At 41.7% G+C, this 20745-nt stretch overlaps 1 protein-coding gene across 12 annotated transcripts in view; it reads left to right on the plus strand.

The window, feature by feature from the left end:
* The window catches only part of LOC129771262 (arginine-glutamic acid dipeptide repeats protein), a 131135-nt gene that overhangs the window by 106351 nt on the left and 4039 nt on the right, over positions 1 to 20745 (plus strand). For 4 of the 12 annotated variants that reach the window (XM_055774724.1, XM_055774732.1, XM_055774725.1 and 1 more), the window contains exons 7-13: positions 2189 to 6666; positions 6732 to 7166; positions 7502 to 7555; positions 12286 to 12381; positions 12455 to 12531; positions 13039 to 13085; positions 13205 to 13322. In XM_055774724.1, the coding sequence (XP_055630699.1) occupies positions 2189 to 6666; positions 6732 to 7166; positions 7502 to 7555; positions 12286 to 12381; positions 12455 to 12531; positions 13039 to 13085; positions 13205 to 13322 (5305 nt within the window). The remainder of the gene's footprint in view (positions 1 to 2188; positions 6667 to 6731; positions 7167 to 7501; positions 7556 to 12285; positions 12382 to 12454; positions 12532 to 13038; positions 13086 to 13204; positions 13323 to 20745) is intronic. The other 8 variants (XR_008742322.1, XM_055774735.1, XM_055774733.1 and 5 more) reach the window with 5 other exon arrangements.

Here is a 20745-nt window from a genome sequence, read left to right on the forward strand (position 1 = left end):
ATAAAATACCTGAAGAAAAACGACATTCAAGTTATGCCAGATCCTCCTTACTCCCCAGACTTGGTTCCCTGTGATTTTTTGCTGTTTCCTGAGCTGAGGCCGTCGATTGACCAAGAACATATCAGTAGTAAAAGCATCGGAGGCGATTTTCAAGAAAGCTCGGATAAAACTTCTTTTAGCAGACCTTCCAAAAGTGGAAAACTCGCTGGGAGTCGTGTATTTTATCGGAAGGGAAGTAGTTTGGAAGCCTGTAATTGATTTTTTTGAATAAATGCATTTTTCGATTTTTGGCCATTTTGCTGACAGTTGTTTCTAAATGCTTCTCGTACAATCAACAATGTATTCGTATGATTCTATTATATACAACTTATCTCAACCTAGCGGCATGAACACCAACGCGGTACGTCCTATCTAATATTACTCTCCTGCTTCGAATCTACCCATCAGTGCAAGCTCTGCAAAATGCTTACTTCGTGCATGTGAGACGAAAATTGTGCACGTCCATTTCACACGGTAGCAAAATAGAAACTGAAGTTAACCAGCGCGAGCACAACATATTTAGTGTTTTCACAGCCAACTAATGAAATGCATCAACCACTGACCAATCTTGATTTGGATGGACTTTAATGCAGGCACCCATATTTATAGATTGTTATAATTTTAGCAACAAACAAATATCACTCACATACCTTTTATCTTTCGAATGAAGTCATTGTCATACCACTTCGTTCAGCCGGCAAAGAATTATTAAAGCTCAAATCCTTGCACCCCAAACGTAACGCTCTCGTTTTCGGAATTTTGAGCTTATCACGCAGTACAGATACAAAAATGATGTTGCTTTAAAATTTCTCAGTTCATACGTCTGTAGCCATGAAAAATGCCAGTTTGGAAAACTGAACTAAACTATCGGTTTTGAGAAAGGTACTCAAAAAATTTAATCGGGCGGAGCTTAAATTGCAATATTTTCTATATCCGAATTATTCGTAGAACGAACGCTGCATTTGCTATTTCCAATTCATCAAAACGTGCTCTGATTTGTCACCCCCATGAGAGACGTAGTCCTACGTCAAAATAAAAAATATGTAATGATTTCTTAGGTTTTCGTTATTACGTTACCCATACAAAATGGTTTAAAATAAAGTAACATCATGACTAACACAGAGGATTCTGAGCGTTCGAATCATCTTGCGTTATTAATGAGGGAATTACATTCCACAGTATCTGTTCGTTCTCCTGTACCGGGGTTAAATTTTTGATTTTGGTTTTTAAATTTTTTTTATGGGTACATATAGGCAATAGCGACAAACTTGGTGTGATCCGGCGCTCTTTAAATTTGACATTCTGTTGGATATCAATAGTAATTTCATCTCTAGAATATTCCTCCTCGTATTCCGAAGTGCGTATTCCAAGATGCGTTGTTTTACTAAGCTGGGGAGATTTGTGTTTATGAACTTTTTTTTCAACGTCAGAAATACTAAATTTTTTTCAATATTACAATACTATAAAATTGTACCGGACGATTCAACCTCAGAACTCTGTCCCGCGTTAGTATCCTCTATTATATCTCCGGATATTATTTAGGTTCGTGCTCATAAGGGTTGATTTAATAACGTTATATCAAGTTTATTGTTATTGTTAGTTGGGACAGGGACTGTCAAGTCTCTAACAATGTGTTTATATTTGGATGAACAGTCTTCCGTCATATTTATTGCTATTAACTAACGATCCGACTAAATTTGGCTCGTTGGCAACTCTTTCACAGCTTCTTCAATGACTTAATTGTGGCAGTTCTACGATCTTTAGTCGCAGGTCTGTTCTAGATTAAAGCTTCAAATTCCGTGTTTCCAATCATAGATTTTCGTTCAATTCTCGAAAGTAGACCTACCACAATCATCTGCCGGTTCAGTGAACTAGATTATTATAATTCGAAAGCGTGCATTGATTGTGGTCTTTTCCAACATAATCGGCATTTCTTTTTTAAACATTCATAAGAATACTCCGTCGTTAAACAATGGACAAATTTTCGAGTTGTAATGTTCCTTTAACCAATTTTTGTACCAAGACTGACCGTTGCCTCAATCAGTGTTATTATCATTACCATCTGTGACTACGGAATCACCTTACTATTCATTATGTTTCTACCGTGTTTTGTTTACTAATCCATTTTCATTCTTTTTACGCTACACAGCCCGAACTGGTGGAATTTTACTACCTGTGGAAGAAGACACCGGGCGCGAACAACAATCGGCCGCACCGCCGCCGACGGGCCAGCTCGCTGCGACGACGCAACACGCGTACGAACAGTAATGCTAGCAGCAACAACACACCGTCCAACAGCAACAAGAAGGAAGCAACGCCCGAACCGGCCGTGACGGAATCCTCGCGACCATCGCCGGTTTCGAAGGAGGAGAACAGCTCGGTAACCGAGGACGATATCAGCGAGTGCGATAGCGATTCCAGCGCTACCAAGGCAATCAAGGAAGGTGCGGCGGCAGCAGTAGCAGCGGCAGCGGCAGCAGTGGCGGCAGCAGCAGCAGTGGCTGGTTCGACATCAGCATCATCCACGGCAACACCGACAGCAGCGGCAGCAGCAGCAGCGGGAGAGACGGGTGAAGATTCACCGTCGAGAATGCGAACTCGCCAGAAACCAACGGCGAAGGAGCAACAACAGCAACAGCAAACCAACGCCAATAGCAACAGCAGCGGGAAACGTCCCAAGCGAGGAGGAACGGAAACTCCCGACACCACCCCGGTTGATAGTCCCAAGACGCCGACGAAGGAGAAGGAATCCTCCGGGAAAGGACAGAAAACAAAAAGCAAAACGGAGACGCCAAATAAGGGTAAGAAGCGGGCCAATGAATTGGATCCGGATGGAAGTGACGAGAAAGATGCTCAGAAAAGGAAGCGAGCTGATAGTCCCACTGAAAGTATCACCACGGACAGTCGACCGGGTTCTGTGCTCGATGAGGCAGAGTCCAACAGCGAAACGGCAACAGAGGTTAGCATCAATGTTAGCGCTGCAGCGGTCACACCGTCGGCGCCATCGGCCAAGGACGAGGAAAGAGACCCTCTATCACTTGGACCGGCAGTCGAACCAATGTCTACCGAATCGCCGGAGAGTAGCAACCCGCCACCTTCGATTACCAAAACAGGTGACGAGAAGGAGGATGATGGAACTGCGGCAGCGGCTCCAGCGTCAGTTACGGCAGCTCTTCCTACCGCGGCCGACACTGCTAAACTTCCCGAGACAGAAGACATCACGCCACCTTCAACGGCAGCACCAACACCGGTAGCGACACCTGCTCCGGTTCCTGTTCCAACACCAGAGGAGTCTCTGGCCAGCGTTCCAGCTCCAGCCCCTGAGGAACCACCGGAGAAAGCCGCTGAACCGTCTCCTCCAACGCCAACGGGCCCACCGGAGCCAAATGCACTCGTTTCCCCTGCCCCAATTGGTCCCATACTTCCTCCTGGACAAGCTCCCAATGAACAGGAGATGCTCTCTAAACTTGCGAACATGAAACAGGAAATCAATTCTCTCAATTCTCAATGTTCGCTGCCCATGGACTTCAACACGAAAGACGTGTTCATTAAGAAGGAACCGGGTGAAGAAATACCGGAGAGTCAGCCACCGCCACCAAATGAGCAGCCACAGAATTTGAAATTGAAAATTGAAATCAAATCGGAGGCGAAATTGATGCGGGAAAGTGGAACACCTTGTGGTCATATGGATGGGCACGGTGAGAACAAATATGATCCGGAAAATTTGGCGATGAAACCAGCCTACGAGAGTCACATCAAGTTCGGTCCAGGAGAAGACGGCATGAAGTACGGTGACATGAAATATCCCCCGCCATCGCAAGAAAACGCAATGAAATACGGACAGGAGGAACCTCTGGAGTATGACATGAAGCGTTTTATGGAGCCCGGAAAGTATCCCCCACAAGATGGTGCACTGTCGATGAAAATCGTACCCCAATCGAGTCACCCGAGTGCTGCCGGACCAGGTGGACCTCCCGACGGTCAGTTACCAAAAGGTTATCCACAGGATCTGTCGGGGTTGAGTATGAAGTATCCTCCGGCCGATGATCGGTCTAAGTTCACACATTCACCCGCTTCCGACAGCGGCAGTACCGGAACGCCTTCCGGGTTGCCCCTCATGCCAAAAAGTCACTATCCGGACCAGCTGAGCATATTACGCCAGCAGTACGATCCAGCGATGATGAAATTCGATCCCATGGGCAAATATCAGGGACCAAATGCACCATTTGGGCATCCAGGTAATCATCCTCCAGGTGGCGGTCATCAAGGACCCCATGGACAGCATGGACCACCAGCGACATCTCAACAGCAGCAACCTCAAGACTTGAAATATCTTCCGCCCGACTCCTTGTCCGGCATGAAGAGCAGTTTCTCTGCAGACAATCTGATGAAGAGTTCAACGTATTCACCGCTTGCCGATCAGAATCCGTTGGACGTCTCGGCGTCTTCTCGGTTGACTATTACACCAAATCAGGATAGCCAGGGCAGTAATAGTAACAACAGCAGTTCGCAAACTCCAATGCACGGAAGTGTTGCCTCACCTCAGGCAGGACCGCCAAATATGCAACCAACGAGCGGCGGTTACCCAAGCCATCTCGGCATTGTTAATCCTGGACTAATGCCCAGCAATCATCCGTCACTTCACGGTTCGAATTCGTCTCCGGCGCCCCCGTCGCAGCTGAGCCATCCTCCTTCAGCTTCCCAAGGTGGACCTGGACTGCATCAACCACAGGGTGGACCACCCCCGTCTCATCCATCGCATCAATCACAAGCTCATCAGCAGCAGCAGTCGTCGGTTCAATCCCAGCAACAGCAACCCCCACCTCATATGTTACCAAACAGTTTATCTTCGCACATGCAGAACAATCCGTATATGCCCTCATCCCACCGACAGCCACCACATCAATCGGACAGTTCTCGTCATCAACAGAATACCCCCACATCAAGTGCCGCTTCGACGCCAACATCTACGGCCAACACCAGTTCACAATCTCCCGCGCCGATGCGACCCTCGGATCAACCTCACCCAAGAGATCTTCCGCCAACGAGAGCATCTCCCATCAATTCATTGCTGCAGGGTGTTCCCCCACCACATGGAATGCTATCGCATCCTCTTCCGCTTCATCTGGGTCATCCAGGTATGCAACTATCGCATCATCATGCAGCGCATTTGGCTGGTCCCTTGGGACACGCAGGACTCTTGCCACCATCTTTGGGAGGACCCACAGGTGCTCTACCACTTCTCGGTGGACCGACGCCGTCTGCTTTGGGTAGCTTGATGGAGGTTGCAGGGGCTGGCCGAAGATCCCCTTCGGTATCCAACAATCTCTCCGGACATCATCCCCCGACATCTCTTCATCAGCCCAGTCCTCTAGCTCAATCTCCATCAACCCCCACCGCACCTTCAAGTCTAAGTCGATCCAGTCCCAGCGTACAACAACCAGGTGGACCTGGTGGATTCCCACAGTCGCACCATCTGCGATCAAGCTCCCCGGCAAATTCAACCAGTTCCAGCCTTAGTCGAGCAAGCCCAATGCACCTCAGCCATCATCCGGCCGGATCCTCAGCGGCTGCAGCGGCGGCAGCATCTGCCGAACGGGATCGTCAGATAATGCGTCAACAGTCGCCCCATATGACTCCTCCACCATCATCATCCGCATCCTCCTCGTCGCTAATTTCGAGTCCGCTGAGCAAAATGTACAGCCAGTCTGGCCAACGGTCACCACCGCCAAATCATCCGTTCAGGCCGGGAGCATCACCACCAGTGATTCGACACCCACAAATGCCACTGCCACTTCCAATGACTGGACCAATTCCTGGGATGCCTGGCACAGTGATGCACCCCTCCCAGCCCTACCCTCTGATGCATCATTCCCTGTACAATCCCCACCATCACAATCCATTCTTTGCGCCATACCCCTACGGACCCGCCTACGGTCCCGGTTTCTCGTATATGAAACCAGCCGGTTCCCCGCTGGACAATCCGATGCTACACGGGCATCCGACAAGCATTCCACCACCCCGTCCAGAGGATTCCCAAATTCATGGCAACGCCGGTGATAAGAATAAGGGCAATGCGAAACCTCCTCAAAGTTCATCCTCGTCTTCCTCCTCGCTGTCTGGGTCGAGTTCAAAACCACCTGGCTCGGCGGGAGGACCCAGCAGTAGCAGCAGCAGCAACCAAAGCAACAATGGTCCACCTGGTGGACCCTCTCCTAACAGCATCGGACCTCCGGGCGGCCCACTTAGTGGGAGTCCATTCCAGGGTGCTCCCCATCATCCATCTCCGTATCCTCCCGGACCACATAATCCCTTCATCGAAAATCAATTGCAAATCAGCGGCAAAACCAGCCACATGGATGCGCTTCGAGCACATGCCCATGCGGCAGCTGGTGGTGGCTTGGGACCTCCACTCGGACATCCTGGACATCATCCGGGTCATGGTGCACCTCCCGGACATCACGGGCCTCCCGGGCATCATTCGCACGGGAACGAACCGGTACATATCGAAACGCTGGATATTGATCCCGACCCGGAACCACCGTCACCAGTGCACGACATGAACCGTGGTCCAAGTCCGGAGGCGAAACCCGACGATACTGAGTGCCATCGGTCGCAATCTGCAATGTTAGTTTGGACAAACGGCTTGGGAATCTTTTGTACATCTCCTCTAATTTGTTTTTTCATTCCAGTTTCGTCCGACGATGTGACCGAGGTGACTACAACTCCTGCTGCCGAACGGATCTCGAATTTAAACCTACCCCGGACTCGAAGCTCGCGCGGAAGCGAGAGGAACGCGATCGCAAACTCGCCGAGAAGGAACGAGAACGCAAGGCGCAACAAGCGCAACAGCAGCAGCAGCAGCAACAACAGCAGCAAGCAGCTCAAGCACAACAACAGCACCAACAGCACCAGCAGCAACAAGCGGCAGCTGCCGCTGCAGCACAAGCGGCACAACAACACGGCAAACCCCCTGGTGGACCGGTTGGTTCACTCGGTGGCCCCGTTGGCCATCCAGGGCATCCTTCGTCGCAGCAACAGCCGATGAAACCGGACATCAAACCCTACCCGGACACGCCGGCGCTGCGACAACTCTCCGAGTACGCGAGACCGCACGTTGGTTTCAGGTATGATCTTTCAATGCTTCCAATAATGTGTTTCGTTTTTGGTTCTCATGTGTGTGTGCGCTGAGGAGTGCCCCGTCCTCAGAGTCTCGTGTTTTGTCCAATTTCAAGAACAACCGTAGGGTGAGAGTGGAGAAAGGAGTGTCTCGTATATGTTTTCGATCTCACATTACATACATACTTCTTTTTTCTTGGACCAAAAAAAACAATCCCTGTTTGCGTGATCACTCTCGAAATCTACTCACCAGGTGTGCTTAATATTGAATCGCATTTGATTATCCTGTTTTTCTTCTTTCTTTCTTCTTTTTCTTATTTTTCGTCTCACGGTTTATTTGTAGTCCCGTGGAAACGATGGTACCACCACCATATCATCCACTTTATAACAGAGAAAGGTATAGCAAAGTTCTTTGTTTTTCCTCGCTCTTTCCCCCTATCTATAGATCCTCTATCTCTCTTTCTATTTGAGCATATCGTTCACCGAGCGTCACCTAGCTATTATGACAGCCGAAATTAATTACCTGTCCCGCCCTCTTATCACGTGACAAAACGTCATGAGAGTTGTGTCACATATACCCGAATATCATACACCCGAAACACGTTTGCCCAAAGCACCTTCACCCGAATGCAACAAATTCCCGAATGCGTCATTTACCTGAATGAGAACTTTACAGAAGGAAATATTTCGAAAATCAGTTTATGAGTTTTATTGAATAATCTGTTCATAAATAAGATAAACAATCAGAGTTGGCCGCCGACCCGCCGTCGGAGGCGGCCTCTCACAAGCAAACATGTTTTCCACCGGTTAGTTTGAAACACAGGAGACAATCAATTAGGACGGCATACGTTTGTCAGGTTAATTTTTGCTTTGAGATATATCATTTATAAATGCAAAGTGTCTGTTCTCTATTCACTGGAGACTTCAACTAGAGCGCTGACTGGCATCGTCTGAATCAGCCTTTACTGAATACGGATATAGTCAGTCAGATAGTCAGGTGACTATCATCAGTTGACTATGACTATGCAGAGCCCTGGCAGCGACAGCAACCGTTGTGGAATAAATTTCAACATTCTCTTTTCCAAGAAGAACATAGCTGAAAACCATAAATGCCATAAAATCCATAAAATACCATATGGTTGAAATACGCTGCAATTTGACGTCACTTTTAGTTTCCAGGTTAAAAACGGCGTAAAATTGCAGCGTAATGCTTGAATTCACGAAAATTGCATTGTATTTATCAGTCATCCAGGCAGCGAGGCTTTCCAAATGGCCTTCCACGAAGTCAACTGTTCAGTTCAGTTTTTCAAGGCTAGAGACGAATGCGCTGAGAAGTTTTGAAGCCTCTACAGTTCAAAACATCATGATTATCATCGTTAATAAGTCCTAACATAGCCGGGTTTTTATCGTGTACATGTATATATGTTTATGTTTCTATAAATTGTAAATTACACAGTAGTAGTAGTAACCATTTAGGCGTTAGGTTATCTGTTCCATTACATTATGGTAAATTGCAATGTAGTAGCCATTTAGGCGTAAGGGCATTCCTATCTGTTCTTCCATTGTTCAGCAGACCGGTCAGCGGAGGCAGTTGATATTGATCATTGTTGGGTTATTTATAGAACGACAGCCCGATGTTTCTTGCAGAGCAGAGCGGTTGTATGGATGAATCGATCTTTGTTCCACCGTGGATCGATCTCCATAGCTGATGATGGTTGCGTGGAAGTAGTTATTCTATGACAACACAAAGATGGTCAATTGAGGGCCCTGAGCTTGAACTCACGATCGATCGCTTAGTAAGCGAACGCGTAACCAAGTGGCTACGAAGACCCCTCAAGTTCTCTTCTCTTGGGACATTATTTTTGAAGAAGCTAAAGAAGATGAATTTATGCTTCATTCTTGTTTTCGCGAGAAGAATACACGAAAGCCAATGCACATACTGCACCGCGAATATTTTCATCGTGCTAGACGCAGTGCAGCCCAGGAGATTATATATTTGTTCCCCACCGACGTTATCTATTTTAATAACGCATAAAATCAATAAGTTATACGTCTGGTTCAATCGAACACAAACACTCTTCAGCTAACGGTATGGACACTAACGTGGTACGTTTTATTTCATACTTCTCTTCTGCTTTGCGCGTCTGGTCATCAATACAAGCTATGCACGTCCTTTCAACACAGTAACAAAATAGGACGAGCACAATATTTCTAGTGCCTTCACTGCTAGCTGACTGAGAACGACAAGCATCAACTGTTGGCCACTCTTGACTGAGATTGACTTTCAAGCAGGAACCTATATTTACACATTTTTGAGATTTTAAAAGTTTGCCTGTAAAGCAATTTTTAACTTAACACTCATAACACTCTTATTTTCGAAATGTAGAACTTACACCCCAGTACAGATGCAAATATACAGAAGCACTGTCTGCTAGACGGCGTGAAAATCGATGCCATGTCTCCACCGAACAAAATTGCACAACTGTGTGCGATATCTATTTTCCATTCTTTCTATGCATCGAGCAAAACTGCTGTGTGTGTGATATCAACATTGAGAATGATTGCAGTCGTTGAGTTTGTTTTCACCCAAATTAAAACGATAAAACACCTTGGAGGATAAATGGAATGAATAGAAAAAATCTAAAACATGTATGTTACGCAGTGAAAATCACCAATCGATCAATTTTACAGATCTGAAAGATAACATACCAACTCTCTTAAAATATATTCGTTATTTTTTCCAACCAAAATATTCTCTAGCAATAATTTATATGGGAGAACAACGTTTGCGGATCAGCTAGGACCATAAATCTTTGAGCAATTTTATGAGCGATTCAATAAGAACCACTTACTAAAATAACTTGCAGATGATTATTGAACGTGTGAATATGATAAATTTAATTAAAATTATACCCTCGGAAATTTCAGTTTGTTTTCATTAGTAGGTTGGATCAAATTCATCCCGGTGATCGATTTGCCCCCGCATGACGGTACTTACGTATTAACGTCACAGCAGCGCAATTCTCATCATAAGTTTATTTTTCGTAATTAAATTTATTTTGAGGCCTATGTAATGGGAACGAAGTTACCATCTAACGAAGGTAAGAAAGTGAGGCGGCGAAAATCAGCTCTTGAGTTTTATTGAATCTATTCAAGAAAACATTTTTTATGAGGTAACTTTTTGAAATTAGAGATGACCATTTTCATTGGCACCCTAGTGTGCGTGCATCGATGTTTGAGTTCAACGTGGTTTGACATACGCTACAGGTGAGCTAGATTCTTTTGTATCGTACACGAAAATTACTCACACGTATAAAATAGCGTGCAGTGTGTATACGCTATTTTACACGCTATTTAATAATACTAACGCGAGGAACTTTATAGCATACTTGATAAATGTCTAAGTTCGTTGGTTTTAGTTCACGATGGGTAGACAATAAACCGTCCATTGATGGGGTAACTACTTTTTTGCATCAGAAATCAAGTTTTTGTTCCTCTTTATATAGACGTAAAGTAAGATTGGGTACGCGGGTATAAAAATAGTGTCAGGGGGAAATTGAAGTGTGGATTGAAGTCAGTTGAATGAAGAGGCAGATTTGTATTCATTAGTCGAGTCAGTTAAAATAACCACTGAATGGACTAGTTCACCAGTCTTCCTCGCTAGTGAACGCTAGTCAATTCATTTTCTAGTCAAATCACTTTTTGTTGTGGGTGACTTCCGAAGTAGTTCTAGTCGAAGCGAAGCTACTGAGAGTAGAGTCGGTCTTCATTTTTCACCTTCGATGATTTCGGGCCCTGGTCGCTACTACCATCACAACACAAACCGATTTGGCTCGGATTTTCTGTTACCGTTCTACGTGTTCTTTGGGGCTTCATTTTTGGGAGCGTGGAAGATGTAATTTCGCTAACAGAAACTCACTTGGATATTTAATTAGTTCAGTGTTTCAATGTCGCTCCAGACCTCGAACAATCAACAATACATGTTAATACTGAGAGTATGAGAATATAGTACTTTTTGCTCAAATTGCCTTTTTTGCTTCGTTGTTATAATACTGTTTTTTTTATCGACTTCCAACGAATTATAATTTGTTTTCCTTTTTTGTATTTTTTAACAGATTTCAAAATCTCATATGAATTTTGTGGCGACTGCCTTAAATTGACAACTTTTTTCTACGTATATGGGCCACGTAATCCAAATGACTGGATAATGTTGATAATCGAATTTGAAAGTCCATCATTCATACAAAATTAATAATTTAATTAATATAAAAGTGAAACTTTATTTATATCTTCTTCATCACTTTGAAAAATATAGTACCCAATGCCGCTCTCTCTCTCTCTCTCTCGTTTTGGCAACGCAATATACGAGTTTCTGGATCCCAGTTAATGTATGAATGTGATAATTTCAGTAACACTTATCAAGATTAATAATAGAAATACCTTCTAACTAAATATAGCTGTAAACAGTACATTTGGATAAATGTTACTTTCGGGTAAATTTTACATTCGAGTATATGTTCAATTCGGGTACCTGGCGTATTCAGGTATTTGTCACATTCGGGTGAATGTCTCTCGGGTAGCTGTCGTTCGGGTAAATGTGGCACGCTCCGCCATGAGTTATGCTTTGTGTTTGTTTCGTTAACACCACCTTCCTCATCGTCATCTTAACAATATGTGACGACATTTCTAGAACCACCAATGGGCGACCTTTCGTATCCAGTGAAGTTCAGAAATGCCGTCAGCTTTCGCCGTCAGGGTTTGTTTCGTTATAATCATGATTTCATTAAACCCCAACCTTACATCCGCTTGGAAGCCACTGTTCTCATCCTCGAAATTGGTTGTATCTAAATGAAGATTGGGTCGTGCATCACTTCTGAAGAAGATTTGATACAATACCCAAATAGTAGCGATAATAAGTATCAGTGTACATGTTACTCGATCAAAATTCAAACCCTCGGAATCCGACTTACCAATCCCTCATATTCATGATCATTACTGCACTAGAAACCCCCAAATCCCCCCATCTAGCATTTGGGAATCATTTTTATTGTATTCCTGCTGTTACGACATTACAACTATTTCCAAGATGATATTGATCGAGTTTCGCTGATTCTCTACGATTAACAGGGACATCTTTTTTAGGGAGTTTGAGGAGCTCAAGAGCCAACAGGGCATGGGCCCTTCTAGGTTAGAACCGCACTGGATGGAATACTACAGGATGAGGTGAGTTCTCTCAACACACTCACACAGTCTTATTATCTCACCTTATGATTCTCTTTTTTTTATGTTTCAATAGAGGAATGCACCCGTCACAGTTCCCTGCGCTGTATGGCAACCCGGCCGCTCTGGCACAACTCGAACGCGAACGAATAGGTATGCGATCACAACCGTTAAACTTTTTCCCTTAACATGTTATTTTCTTTCACCTTTTTTTTCTCTCCGATGTTTTGCTAAACATCAAAATCTATACTTCTATGTGGTACCTGCTGAAACACGCAAATATTTGTTAAAAACACACGCCTCATCAACATTTTTCTTGGCACAAACAAACAATTAAACGTAACTTCTCGAATGAATATGTCCTGACCTCAAAAATGATATCGATATTGATTGACAACCTGGGCAAAAACACTGACAACCACACGTTCCGTTGGCTGATTGACTGGCTTAAACGTACCTATGCAAACTCCAAACTATGTGGGGGTTTTACTTGGAAATTCAAAACAAAAAAAACTATGAAAATACTCAACAACAATTCTCAAAAAAATCAAATCCCCCACACCGTGGGACCGGTTGTTGTCGTCTGACGTGGCTTGCTTCTTCGCGGTGTGCGCGCGCTATCTCGGATCGTGGCGCTCTCTGAAAACAAAAAAAAATCAGGCTTGCCGCCACACCCTCTTGGGCTAGATCCGGCCGCCGATCCGATGGTACGTATCTGCAATCAAACCCCTCTCAAATGTTCCCCTCAATTCCACACCCAAAAAAAAAGCTCTCTTGTACTGTGTTTTCTTTCTGTATGTGGTTATCGTCTGTTCACTTGTTACAGTTGCGCTTGGCTGCTGGTGAATACCACGCTCACTCCCATACGCATCTGCATTTGCACTCGCAACAGCAGCAAGACACGGCGGCGGCAGCAGTGGCGGCCGGTTTCCAACTACCACCACGTGAGTTTGTATTCAAGAAGTTTTTTGTCTCTCGATACCACCCACCACCAATTCACCAAACACCCTGTCTCACATATCACACCTGTCTCTTACCCTTCTCGTTTGCGCCAACCCAAACAGACCAACCGAATACGAACTCTACGGTTTAAGTGAGATCCTCCCCCCCCCAAGACTGGACGGTTTTTCATCTAAATTATTTGTACATCCACTCGTTATGGAGCTTTCCCAATTACATCGCCCTTTCATCGTCTAACCTGATTCATTCATCAGTTCATATAGACTCATGAACAACGACACTGGACAGTGACAATGACTGCTATTAGATCAAGAGCAGAGCAGTGTTTCTTTCATAGGGCTATTGCTACACATACATGCAAAGCATCTGTTGGGCAAACATCGCTTGTTTACATTCGTAGTTTCTATGCAGCAGAAGCGGATTCATTATCAATCGGTTTCTTGTAGATGATTTAAATATAGTTGCGGTCTCTCTAATAGCGCGACATATTTCATAGAACTAACATGAACTTTGTGAAACAGTTAGGCAAGCTATTCAATTAAGGTGAAGGTGGAAGCTAGCCACAAATGGCTGCCACAATGGCGCTCATTTATTTCATCTCCCTCCCTCACCCCTCGCCAGAAAATCAAAAATTTTGCGAAACAGTGTGAAGAAAATGATCGTTTTCGCACACTTCCCATCAAGTAATATCAACCAAATTCTAATCGATTACTCACAAGATGTTAAATCTTCATCTGCTGTCGCACTGTATAGTGAAAAACATCGGAAAACTCGGGCAAGTGCTCTGAAAGTTAAATTTTCGTTTTTCAATCTGCGGCAATGGTTTTGCTTGTATTGGTGAAAGCATCCTTATTTTTTCGACACTGATGCCAGACAACACCATCGAAACAGCTATAAAAACCACTCAATATAAAGTTATTCCTGAGTCATAGCGTTTCATGTCATTAAAATCAATAGAATAAAATTTTGTTGATATCAATACAATTATTATTTTTATGTTTAATGGGTCTATAATGTAAGTTTTAGCAAATTTAACATTGGGTAAGAAAATTGTATTGCAGAGCTCGGAACACTGCCACGGCTGCCTATGCTTTTAAAAACAGTAAACGGAAAAGTATTACATTCAATCAAAATGCCTCGGCCAATGAAGAGAAGGGTTAAGGCTTTCCAACGTGAATATGTGAAAACAATACGATCAACGAAGGAAAATATTAAGGAGTTATCAACATCGAGTTACTATGCAGAAGAACTTGTTAATACCAAAAGAGCCCCAATTCGCATGTGTTATAAATTTGCTCATGTTACGCTCGCGTATAATCAGAATTTTACTTCATATGCAAAAGCACCTTCTATATATATTTATATTTACAATTGTTCATCGGAACATATCGTTCATACATTTTACTTTAGTATTGAATTGTTATTTTTTTTCAAATGTATTCTAAGACTCGTGTCAGTGAAGCGCATCACAGACTGATAAGTGAATTGATCTATTTACGTGTGCTTTGCTCTTCTCTCACAAACACTATTACCCTATTATTATTATGAAGAGTGGTGTAAAAATCGTGATTTTTGAAGATTTTGCTTAAATTTTCACCAGGAATTTTTTATATCGATATTGCAGCCAAATTAACAAAGATAGAAGTTTGTGCGTCAAAGAACAAATTGAAGAACGGTTGAAGAACTTCAATTTAATTGATAGAAACAATCTATTTTAACATAAGTTTTTGGAATAAAATTAATAATAACACATTAAAAATTATTAACTTTTAAGTGTTTCACTTCCAAAATGTTATCAACATCCACTAATTTAGTTGTTCCACTACTATATCCTGTACTAAATTTTCTCATCTTTCAAATGAAAAATCAGAATCGTCTTCCGTAGCGTACTTTTTAATGTAGTGCCAGTTTGAGGCAACAGAGTCCGGAACAAAAAAAAGTTCTATAACTCTGTCATTGTTGAAATTCGAACATATGCGTAGAAGGATTTTTTTCATGTGAGAAAGGTGTTTTCTGACTTTAAGGGTATGAATCAAAAATCAAATTCTTCTTTTATTTTCAAAAAACGAAAAATACATGCAAAAAAACAAATAAAGAAAAAAAGATTTGACTCGATTATATACAGGATTCGATTATATACAGTGAAAAGAAATCAAAAACTGTATATAATCGAGTCCGCGCTGTATCATGTCGGGGGTTCGGGTTCGATTCACGTTCTGGTCGGAGAATTTCGAGTCAAAGAAGTTCTTTCGATCTTCACTGGCACACGCGTATCCTAGAGCTTGCCAGTCAGAATACATTCTAGGCGTCTTGTTTGGCGTTGAAATCTCAACTAGGGGAAATGGGGGGAATTTGGACCCTCTAAGTCAGGGGTTCTCAAACTGTTTTGGACGAGAGACCTCTTTTCCAGAATGAAGTCATACCTCAGACCTCTATAGCCATATTTTTTAAGAATCCTATATTTATTTTTTTTTCTTTCTGAATAATTAAAAAATTTAAAAACATTGCAGTTAGTTAAATGAGTAAACTTGACATTATTTTCTCATGGAAGCAATCTGGCGTACACCCAAAATTGATTTTTAGCTCATGTTTTGTCATCCCAATTTATGACATTAAATGAGACATAACATAACAGAAAATGTCATAAATCACAAATACTGGTAAGCATTTGTATATTTGTATTTTAGTAAATTTCAAGTGTACATATTTAATAATTATTAACATATTAAGGACCGCTCACGAATGTTCTCGTGTTTCGCGTTCCGTTTGTTACGGATGGATCACGAACATCCCGTGTTTTTTACACACTTGATGGTTAAATCCTTGGTCTGCCAAGATTCTAACAAGGCTTGGCGATGTCTCCCCTTCGTCTCATCCACACCGAAGGAAACGATCTCATCTGTGGAATCCGAACAAATGAAGCGTACAAGTTTGTCTCAAAATATGCGGTCCCAATCTTACAGATTTCTTTGCGGTCCTTAATGTGTTGATACAAATTACTCATAAACTATAAAAACATTCAAATCGCAAACCAATCTATCCGCAACTACCAAAATATCAAAATACGGTTCAATATTGGTTAGTTGAAGCCTTCAACCTCCGCATTCGTTGATTTTGAAATGGTTGCTTCGGGTTCGGGTTGTTTGTAACCACAATGGAGCCTTTTTCGACAAAGTATGATGATGAAAAAGCTAGAAAACATTTTTCAGCAATGTCCCATAACGCAGGATACTGTGTTTCAATATAACGTTGCAACCAGAACTTATGACAATCTTGATTGTACTCCTGCTTGAGCTCCTTATCTGTGCTGATGATAATCAACTTTTCTTGCATTATCCCCTTGGCTCATTCCATGGCTGTGATATAGTACGGAATTATTATCCATCGAGGAATTTGAATATATTGAAGATCATAAAACATCTTAGTAAAATCCTTGTGTAATGCGTCAAAGTGAGTGACTTATGATAATATAATATGGTCTTGAAGCTTTTGTGATAATTTTGACAAATGCGGAAACTGTGAATGTTCTTTTCTGCTTAAATTTTGTTTTGTCAGAAAGGCCGATATTCTTGATGTTGTTTCAATCGAGTTGAAGTCGTCACCCTGCAGCTGAAACACAAATTCAAAAAAGCTGAAAACTTGCTAAGCAAGATCAGCGAACTCCAACGTTTATATGTAACCGAGTAAAGATTTCGTCGTTTTACTCATACAGCTGAACAAAAAATCGAGTGTTCGAATTATTGCTTCGAAGCTTAATGATAGCACTTATAACATATAGTAAATTCTGATGCGATGTATGGCCCAGATTTTTTGCTACTAAATGATGTCTGTGAATCACGCAGTAAATGACCAGTCACTCACGCAGTTGTATCTTTGAGTAAGCTGTAACACCACGATGACGACCAACCATCAGTCACCATGGAATAGCTCTGACGGTACGAAATAAACCGTTCCACGGCCTGACGGCTCTTCTCTGGTATCAGTCTCCATAGAAGTAGCAAAAATCATTTCTACATACACTAGAAGTCGAAAATTTTAAGTGATTTTTGATTTGCTGTAAGTTTGTGAAACATCAACGCATATCGATATATACATCATTTTGAAGCTTAGAGGCGAATGAACAGCAAAGTTTAAAGCCTCTTAAAAACAAAGAACCAACCAACCATAATTTTGAAGCTACAACTCCCATGTATTAGATTATTTTATGCAAATATGTTTATCTTGATGTGTGTAGGTGTAGTGGGCAACAATATCGGGGAGAAATGAAAAATCGATTTTTCTCTGTTATTTAAAAAAAAATCTTTTTTGTTTCTCTGATTTTTTTTTTTGAACATAACCTAATAACTTCATTGCTGGGTAATCTAGACTCGTCCAGCTGGAGAGAAAATATGTTGGTCTATAATAAATTGAACTGCGTGACCCATCTCAAGTTTCCTGAAAAAATGAAAAAATATTTTTTTACGTCATGCACATAGGTAACTAAGCATTTTCTAAATTCTTTTTCAATCGCTTTATTCTAGTTTATTAAGCTTTATTTAGCTATGTAAACACGTTGTAATCTCTTGAATTAAATTAGTGGATGAGCGTACTATCATTCAAGCTCCAACGTATTTTAGGACACAAATGAACTTGCAACCTAAGGGCAAGCTTGTTATACAGTGAGCATATCAGGACATGAATTTGATGATGACTTATTTCGCGTTAAATCGCGTATAAATATGTTCAAGATACAGAGAAATTTGAAACGTGCCTGAAGGACTTGTACGCTCAAACACATTATCTTGCGCGAACCTGTTCACGTTTTTTTTTCTAGCCGAATTTTTCATCTCGTATTTTTTGTAGTTTCTTCTTTTCATCTTGCGCACGCTCATCGTCTTGTTGAGTTTAAAAAATATACATCAATAATTCTATAGCAAAATCAAATTGAAACGTTTTTGTGCTCTGACGTTTGCGAACCCTTTGCATTCTGAGACCCTCAAGGGTTTTATTTTATAGGGGTCGATTTTCAGACCTCGTCGACCCCCAAAATCAATTTTCGTTTGTGTCGACCCCTGGGAAACCAAAATCGATATCGACCACTTTGGGAAAATCTGCTCTAAGCGAATCGCCTAATATTTCCAAACCAATACGGTCTAAATAAAAAAATTCTGTACACTTAGCTACACTTGTTTTCTACCAATAAATAATGTTTAACCGTTTAAGTGCGGAGCAAAATATGCCAAAATGCGATTGAGTTTGGGTATATTTTTAAAAACTTCAGCCTTTCAAGTGCAATTTTTTAAATCTATCGAAAAATGGATGAGCAATAAGCGATAGAATCTAGACTTTTTAAATCTGTACCCCCAATACATTCCCGAAAGACAAAATCCTATTTTAAAAGGCACTCACCGCAGTAACAAAAGAAGCGCTATCGCGCTCCTCCGCTCTCAAATGGTTATATTAACCGTTCAAGCTTCAAACTACCAAATATATAATAAAATACGAGAAATGATTTTTGGACACTGAAATTTGATGTGGAGTGATTTGGTCTAGTGTGTGTTTCATCGTAAGAAACATATTTATGTTTATGTAAAGTATTTTGGGATACTGTTACAATCAGTAGCTACATGGATCTTTTCACTGTTGTTCGAGCATTTTCAAACACTTTCGATGCTTGGTCAAAGGAAATCCGTCCTGGAAGGCCTGTGTTGCTGTTTCAAGCTCCTCCTTCTTTCAACGTTGTCTGCCCATCCTCTTTTTGTGATTCAGCGGCATCTGGAATCAATTAGACCAAAGAAAAGCCTCAAACCTGTAGGACCCCACAGAAATCTGTTCATGTCACTCCACACAACATGCAAACATTGAAATGCAATTAATTTCATTTATTGTAGCTTACAACTAAATGAAACAAACAAAAAACATCAAAAGATTTTTTTAGTGTGAAATGTCATCTTAACAACGAGGCATAAATTTGAAATTATTTGATCGATACTATACGAGACATCGATCACTACAGCCATCTACCGAGAAAATAATGGATCTCTTTTTCCCCAATCTAGTATGTTGTTGACTACTCGCTTGCTAGGACGATACTAAAATAGAAGAAAGGAAGGTATTGTATTATAGAGCCTTTAAACTTTTGCAGTTCATTCGTCTCTAGCCTTGAGAAAGGCCCTTTGAAAACTCTACTCTACTCTACTCCAGCGCTACCACCTCCTTGCATTGAGAAAGGCACTCAATCCCTCGCCGTCCAGCTCGTCCAGCAACGATGTTGTCCAGTCGGTGTCCACACAAAGAATGACTAAAATAGAAGTCACAAATGACATCTTTTATACTCTCGTTTTTAGCAATAAGTTGCAGAGGAGCGAAGCTTATGTTGCAATATTTCCTTTTTCCTAACTTGGTTGTTCATTGTATTCACCCTTTGCGGTCTTTTGTCTGCTCTCAGTCACCACAGTAAGGAAGTATACTCATCTTGTAATTTATGCAACAATATATCAGTTCACACTTTTTCTAGAAGAATTTTTTGATGTTTAGTGAATCTGTTCACGAATCCAAACGGTGCTCCTATAAATAATACATAACGGTACTCAGTAGAAACAAAAGTTGTCACCCATGTTTGTGGAAAGGCTTAATGAAAAACGTCATGTATTGCGGTAAAAAGCATTGTTCTGTATGTTAAAAAAAAGATAAAAGACGGAAGACGCCGAACTAATTATTTTTGTGATACATCGAACACCTGAACTGCATTTTGGGGACATTTCGAAAGATATCATACGAATTAATGCATATATTTCTTCTGCAAAAACAACATTTCTTCTTAATAAATAATTATCTGAAGTTTACATAAAAATTTATAAATCTTGTTCATCTTTCATAATCTCACTCCTTTTTCAAGTAAAACTAATTCCGACCACAAAGGGTTAGAAATGTTCCATTCCGATTCAAGCATTTGCAGCTTTCACTACCAGTGTTGTGTCATTTGAAGAAAAAAGCGATCGAAGCACACCGTTTACTTATAGAAGCTTAGGTTGAACATGCTTTCCCAATCTCAATCCCATTGAGAATTTGCGGAATAACGTTGGGGAGCATATCAACATGATATATGATATAATATGAGTGGGTTATATCTATGATATAACCGCCAGGTTGCCGTAAGACTACCGTTGGCTTAGTAATCATTTGTTTGTATTGATGAAATTATTCATTGAATGAAACAATTTAAAATTCAGATTTTGCCAGTCGACAGCAGTCGATTCTATGTAGGTCTCAAGATTAGTCAATTCCAACAAAAAGTTAGTATTGTGGACATTCTTACGATATTCTTATTAGACACGACAGTTTCACCAACACTCAACACACGCACACATACATCGACCTACCACAATCGTACATGTTTCATTTGAATGCAGTTCTGGCTAATCCCAT

Source organism: Toxorhynchites rutilus, chromosome 2, assembly GCF_029784135.1.
Source record: "Toxorhynchites rutilus septentrionalis strain SRP chromosome 2, ASM2978413v1, whole genome shotgun sequence".
Classification (NCBI taxonomy): domain Eukaryota; kingdom Metazoa; phylum Arthropoda; class Insecta; order Diptera; family Culicidae; genus Toxorhynchites; species Toxorhynchites rutilus.